At 60.9% G+C, this 6,825-nt stretch overlaps 1 protein-coding gene across 1 annotated transcript; it reads left to right on the top strand.

Moving 5' to 3' along the window:
* Positions 1 to 3,200: 3,200 nt before the first annotated feature.
* Positions 3,201 to 5,774, top strand: ZFP36 (ZFP36 ring finger protein). The gene is made up of 2 exons (XM_007114485.3): positions 3,201 to 3,308; positions 4,134 to 5,774. Exons 1-2 carry the CDS (start codon positions 3,285 to 3,287, stop codon positions 5,085 to 5,087), a joined length of 978 nt encoding a protein of 325 aa, XP_007114547.1. The 5' UTR covers positions 3,201 to 3,284; the 3' UTR covers positions 5,088 to 5,774.
* The last annotated feature ends 1,051 nt before the right edge of the window (positions 5,775 to 6,825 follow it).

Below are 6,825 nucleotides of genomic sequence, written 5' to 3'. Positions count from 1 at the left end.
CATGCTCCCACACACCCTCAGCTCCCAAGCTGTGTGCTCACAGAGCCTCATCACGCCTGAGGACACAGACAGCCACTCTCGCCAGCCTCCCTCAAAGAGTTAGGATCACTCAGTCACTACAGATGTGCAGGGAGGTATGTAAGTTACACGTTCTCACGGATGCCACCTCAAAGACAGTTACAGCTGAGTACACACTCCCTCCCCCATAGATGGTGAGAGTAAGTACAGTCTGGTCAGAAACACGCAGGCATAGGCGGTTTCCCGCATTTATTCTCACAGCCAGCCGTGCCAGGTGGGTTGTAAGGACACAGCGTTGACACAGGAAAGTGGGCGCACTTGTGTCCCACACCTAAGTGCCCAATTGCACACCCAGGCGCGCCAGGGCAGCCCCACCTCGCACCTACAGCGCACACGCGGTCCACACGCCGCAAGGCCCGCGCAGTCGCGCACACTGCCAGCCCGCGTCGGCCGCACCCGCTCCCGCCCAGTCAATCACGCCTGGGGCGCACAAGGCACCCGTGCCGCGCGTACACAGCCCCCAGCTCGTCGGCGCACTCTGGCCGGCTCTCACACCCCCGCGTTTCCCGTCCCCGCTTGTTTTTCTGGAAACTGTTCAACGCTCCCCTCCCCCTAGGCCGGAAGCGCTCGCCTTATTTTTAGCCTCTCTGGTTTCCGCCCCTTTCCCCTCGGTCTGCCCGCCCAGGAGCTGCCCCGTTGCGCCCCGCGGGGGACCCCGGCCGTCCCCTTCCCCACCGTCATTCCAGAGGGGATTCCCGGCCTTAGCTGGTGCCACGGATTTTCCCGCGGTCTACGTGGGGAGCGGGGCGGAGCCCTGCCCTGAACTTCCTCCTGGGCTGGGACGCCTGAGGCCTGGACGCGGGGGCGGGGGGCGGGGGGCGGAATGGGAGCCAGACTCCTAAACCGTTGGGAGAGGGGCCTCGGGGCTCGGACTCCTGCGTTTGAGATCGGGGGTAACTGGGGGCCTGGACTCCTGGGTCTGGTGAAGGAAGGGGCTGGGGGCCGGGTCTCCTGGGTCTGAGCGAGGAGGCGTCTTGGAAACCCGGACTCATATCTGAGCAAGGAGGGGCGGAGGCCCGGGCTCTTAGGACCCCCGACCCGTCAGTGTTTCCAGGAGTGGTCGGTTCTTCATCGCGCAAAACCCCCTTTAGCCTCTTCGAGAGTCGCCCAGTCCGAAGCGTCCTGGCTCTCGGGCCGATGACTCAGCAGTTGGGAGAGGGGAGGGGGTCGGCTTGACTCAGGGATGGGAAATGCTCCCTGTCTCCAGGGAATCGAAACTGGTATCCCTCTTCCAGGATCGCGGCCAGAGCCGAGCCGGACACCGGGGACCCCAGGGTGCCCCCCACCTCTCGTTTTACCGCCGCCTTAGTCCCACTAGTCGCACAGGGATTTGGAGCCCAACCGGGCGGCGGGTGCCAGGCACCTCCCCTTTCCCCCTCTTCCCGTAGCCCTCGAGCGTCTGTTTACAGGCGACAGAAGCCTTGGTTACAGAGAGGAACCCTGGCATCCAGGCCTAGCCTCCTCGTCACGGCTTCCAGGAAGCCCCCCTCCCTCGCCCCGTGCGAGTGAGTCACAGGCTAGAGGGAGGCTGCAACCGTGCCAGAGCCGCCCGCAGCCGCCCAGCTCACGAGACCGGCCGGGAAGGCCCCTCGGCCCCAGAAAGCGCCGCACCAGGGATTCCCCCGTGCTCTGTCGGACGAGCAAGTCGGCGTGTCTAGCAGAATCTCCCCACCTCAATACAAGCCCGCAGTCTGCAGTCGCAACCTGCAAGAATGAACTTTCCACCATTATAACTGCACTCCGTGGCAATGGTTTACTTCTACCCCCGTGTTTTCACCTCAGGGCAGCCAGCTAGCTCATCGAGACCAAGTTTCAAAATCAGTTTCTTCTCCATATCTTAAGAGAGCGTCACTCAGTGCAACCCCTTGACAATAAAAGACTTGCCAATAAGGGGAGTGATTTCTGCACATTTAGAGTTTTCTCAAGGTACATCCCTTTATTAGAGACCCATCCGACCATCAGTTGGGGATGACCCATTTCTGCCATTCGAGACAGCTTTCCATCAAGGAAACCCGCCACCATAATAAAAGGTCTCCCGCTTTGCAATCTTGAGTTTTCTCTGAGCACACTCTTAACATAATTTAAGGCCCTGGTATTAGCTGCTGCCATTTACTAAAGGAGGATAACTTGGCCTCTCTCTGCCAGGGTTTCCTCGCGTGTAAAATAGGCATAACAATACCTCTTTGAGTTAATGTATGTAAATAAAGCACTTTCGTGCAACAGTGCCTAGCCCAGAGGAAGCGATCAGAAGTGCCATTATCTGCGTGAGGGTTAGAAGACACAGAGGAATTGGGAAATTGGGAAAGGAGGCCCCTTTCCAGCCTCGCCAGGTGTCCAGAACCCCACCCACCCCCAACCCCCGTGAGTGGGGGCGGGGAGGGCGGTCCAGGTCTCCGGATCTGGGCTGTTTGAGAGCGAGACCGTGCCAGGCCAGCAGGTCTCAGAAGAGGATTCTCCACCAGGCCCGTGGGTCTCCTCTCTCCGTTTTGCTCCCGCGGATTTCTGTCTGTGGATGCTTGTTTCTCCCTGTTTTCTCCCTTTTTCTCTGTTTCTTTATGTGACTCTCCCTCTCGCTTCCCGCTCTGAATTTGTCTCTCTGGGACTGTCTGTATCTTGTCTTTTCAATCTATGCCTCCCCACCTCGCCTCCTCTCCTTACCCTGTCTCTCTCTCTCTGTGCACGTCTCCCTGTGTGCACAACTCCCTCCCTCTGTGTGTGTGTCGCTGTGTTTTTTTCTTTGGTCTCTCCATTTCTGTCTCTTGCTCTCCGTGCGTCTCTCCCCGCCCCTGTCGGTCAGTCTCTCGATCGCACGCCCTCTCAGCCTCTGCCCTTGTCAATTCCCCCAGGAGCCCTGCCCCCACCTCCGTGCCAGTTCCCTTCTCCGCGCCTCAGGCTCCAGCCTTTGAAAACTGGGCCGACACCCCCCACCCCACGCACTCCCCGCGGTGTTGCGACCGCCCGCAGGCCCCCCTCAGGCGAATCCCGGCGGGAGCCGGGTGGATGGGGTCCGGTCCAGGGCTGGGCGGGCTGCGCCGGGGGCGCGCGTCCGGGAAGCGCCCCTCCTGGCCCCGCCCGCCTGGGACAACTCCTCAAGGCCCCGCCCCCCTCTGGCTGGATAAAAGCGGCGGCTCTTCCTCCCCACCGCAGCCTGACTTCAGAGCTCCCACTTTCGGCCTGTACCTCAGCCTTCGGCCATCTGCGCCGCCATGGATCTCACCGCCATCTACGAGGTGAGCCCCCGCTGATCGGCACCCCGAGGTCCGCAATGCCTGACTCCCTTCTCAAACCAGGGCTCTATGGCGCCACAAACTCCCGCCCGGGACCCCTGGCTCCTTTCTCAAACTGGAACTGCTTAGTGCTTCACACTTCGGCCCGGGGTCCCTGCCTCCCGTCTCAGACCAGTATGATGCTCGGGAGGTGAAAATGGAGCCCGTGACTTTCTGGTCTCGGTCCAAACACGGGTGGGGTGGCCCTCGGAGATGGAAAGCTGGAGAACTTTTCTCAGACTGGGGCTGTCTGCAGGCGGAAATGACCCCACACCTGGCTTACCCCTGGTAGTTGCTGAGGGTGCGGTTTTGCGCGGAGGCGTTTCTTGGGCTGGAGTCTCAGGGTGAGGGGGAGCCGACTTCTGTCTCTTCACTCCCTGACCCAGAAGACTCGGGCAACTCTTAAAACCGAAGAGATCCGGACTCCTGGGTTAACTTTGCCCGCTCCTCCACTTGTGAAACTGGAGAACCCAGTGAGCGGGGTCAGATCCCTAGAGGCCCAGAGGCTGAAAATTGGAGGACAGCGGTGTGTCCTGACTTTAGAGCCCCTGTGATCCAGCCGGGGGAGCCGGGATTCCTGGGTCCCTCGGGATAAGTTTCAGTCGCGAATAAACTCAGAACCTCCAAATCGGGATCCTTGCGATCCGGAACCCATGTTTGTTTTCTGCGGACGGGTGGGGCTCAGGCTGGGAGCCCACAAACCGGACTGGCAAGCTCTTAGGTGCCCTGCAGCTGGGGCGGGGCGTCACCCTGCATTTTCGGTGTCTTGACCGATCCCTGTTCCCACAGAGCCTCCAGTTGCTGAGCCCTGACCTGCCTTCCGACCACGGAGAGACTGAGTCCAGCTCGGCCTGGGCCTCCTCGGGACTCTGGAGCCTCGGCTCACCCGACTCCAGCTCGTCTGGGGTGGCTGCCCGCCTGCCTGGCCGCTCCACCAGCCTGGTGGAGAGTCGCAGCTGCGGCTGGGTGCCCCCACCCCCAGGCTTCGCGCCCCTGGCTCCCCGCCCAGGCCCTGAGCTGTCGCCCTCACCCACCTCGCCTACTGCGACCCCCACCACCTCCTCCCGCTACAAGACTGAGCTATGTCGGACCTTCTCAGAAAGCGGGCGCTGCCGCTATGGGGCCAAGTGCCAGTTTGCCCACGGCCTGGGTGAGCTGCGCCAGGCCAGTCGCCACCCCAAGTACAAGACGGAACTGTGCCACAAGTTCTACCTCCAGGGCCGCTGCCCCTACGGCTCACGCTGCCACTTCATCCACAACCCCAGCGAGGACCTGGCTGCCTCCGGCCACCCCCACGTGCTGCGCCAGAGCATCAGCTTCTCAGGCCTGCCCTCAGGCCGCCGAACCTCGCCACCGCCAGCAGGCCTAGCAGGCCCTTCCCTGTCCTCGTGTTCCTTCTCACCCTCCAGCTCCCCACCACCACCACCTGGGGACCTTCCACTTTCACCCTCTGCCTTCTCTGCTGCCCCAGGGACCCCGGTGGCCCGAAGGGACCCCACCCCGGCCTGTTGCCCTTCCTGCCGAAGGGCCACCCCCAGCAGCGTCTGGGGGCCCGTGGGTGGCTTGGCTCGGAGCCCCTCTGCGCACTCCCTGGGATCTGATCCTGACGAATATGCCAGCAGCGGCAGCAGCCTGGGGGGATCTGACTCGCCTGTCTTCGAGGCCGGGGTTTTTGGGCCACCCCAACCACCTGCAGCCCCCAGGAGACTCCCCATCTTCAATCGTATCTCCGTTTCGGAGTGACAGGTGCCTGCCTAGTGCAGATCAGCTGGATCTTAAGGGGGGCCAGTTCTCTTGTGCTGTGGGTTCCACAAGGTGTCCCAAGGTTGCGGGGGGACCTGAGGGACTCTTAATCAAGTAGCTCCGCCCCACCTTCCAAAGTGCATTAACTCACTCCCCTGACCCTACGCTGGGGCAGGTCCCCGGTGTGCAAGCTGTTCATGCTGTTGGGGGAAGGAGTGTTTTCTGGGGTCTTAAAAAAATGTAGCAAATTGGAGGCAGTGAGGCCTCTTTCACCTCTCCCCTGCCCAATGCTGTGAATAATAAGCCCCCGCTGCCCCCTTCCAATTTTTTCTAGATCCTGAGGTTCCGGTGTCTGATGGTGACCGGAGCTTCCCCTGAAGGGGAATCCTGGTGCTCAAATTTCCCTCCAAAAACAAGCAGCCAAAGCCGTTGCCAACCCCCTGCTCTCCCACCCACCCATGCCTTTGGGCCTTTTATTTATGACGACTTTATTTATTCTAATAGATTTTATAGTATTTATATATATTGGGTCGTCTGCTTCCCTTGTATTTTTCTTCCTCTTTTTTGTAATATTGGAAACGATGGACTAATTATTGTTATAAGTATACTATAATATATGAAGTAATATATATTGTTAAAATTTTATTTTTTTTTGGAATTTTTAAATAAAAGAAATCTGTGTGTAAACTGGAATCCTGGCTCTTCTGCGGTCTAGAGGTAGTAAGATGGGAGGGGAGGACGGTGTGGCCTTTTTAAGAGGCGGGATGGATCAGCCGATAGCTCCTCCAAACCTCCCCGGAGCCGAGCCGCCAGCGGCGCTTACCTGGCAGGAAGTGACGTCACCTGGCCCGGCCATTCACCTGAGAGGGCGGGGCCAGGTGAGATCACCGGGTAGGAACCAGGAGAGCCAGTTCCCGGGGCGTGGGAGGCGCTCCCGTCCCGCCGGGATCCTTGACCCAGCTCTCGGCCGGGCGCGGGCGGGGACGGGATGTTTCCGTCCCCTTGGGGCCGAGGGAGGAAGGCGGGGCGGAGTGGGGAGGACGGAATGTGCCGGGGCACGAGCCCAGAAGCGAAGTAGGCCGGCGCGGCGGGTGGGGGAGGGGTCGTCCCGGAAGCCGGGGCGTCCTGGGGTCCCACCGCCCGGCCTTCCAGGACCGGAGAGTATGGGGGACTTAGGCTTTCGGCATCTCGGCGAAGGTAGCTTGAAAGCCTTCAGGATTCTAGAATGTCAACACTGTGGAACCTCAGACTTGGTCTCTTGGCGACTTCTAGACCCTGGGTGTCCCAGAACGTTTAGGAATCGCAGAACTGTAGCCTCTGGCTTTCCGGGCTCCTAGACCTTCGGAATTTCAGAATCTTGGCCTGTCGGGATTCGAGAAGTTCGGGATTGCGAGATCTCGACATTTCTGAGCCTTAGAAACTCGTGATCTCGTGCCCCAGGCGGGGTGGGGGTCGCGGCCGCGCCGGGACAGGGCGGGGCCCCCGGGAGAGCAGCGTCCTCGGACCATACAAGGCAAGAGGCGGCGAGAACCACACTGGGGCGGAGGAGCCCAGCGCCCGGAAGCCGCCCCGCGTCAGTGCCTGCGCCCCGCCCCCTTCCGCCGTGGCCTCCTACCCCTCCCCTTCTTACCCCTCTTCCCCCGGCCCCTCACTTCCCTCTCCTCTCTCTACCTCACCCCTTCTCCTCCCTCTCAGTTCCTCCGGCCCAGACCCTCCTGCGCCGACCTTCCCCTCCCCT

This window comes from Physeter macrocephalus, unplaced genomic scaffold (assembly GCF_002837175.3).
Source record: "Physeter macrocephalus isolate SW-GA unplaced genomic scaffold, ASM283717v5 random_195, whole genome shotgun sequence".
Taxonomy (NCBI): Eukaryota; Metazoa; Chordata; class Mammalia; order Artiodactyla; family Physeteridae; genus Physeter; species Physeter macrocephalus.
Note: the sequence above shows the minus strand (reverse complement) of the source record. Positions and strands in the feature narration are given on the sequence as shown.

Bases quoted from the DNA above. Each gene is read 5' to 3' on its own strand.
- ZFP36 (XM_007114485.3), top strand. From the start codon at position 3,285: ATGGATCTCACCGCCATCTACGAG. The intron at 3,309-4,133 runs GTGAGCCCCCGC...CTGTTCCCACAG, and splicing joins ATCTCACCGCCATCTACGAG to AGCCTCCAGTTGCTGAGCCC.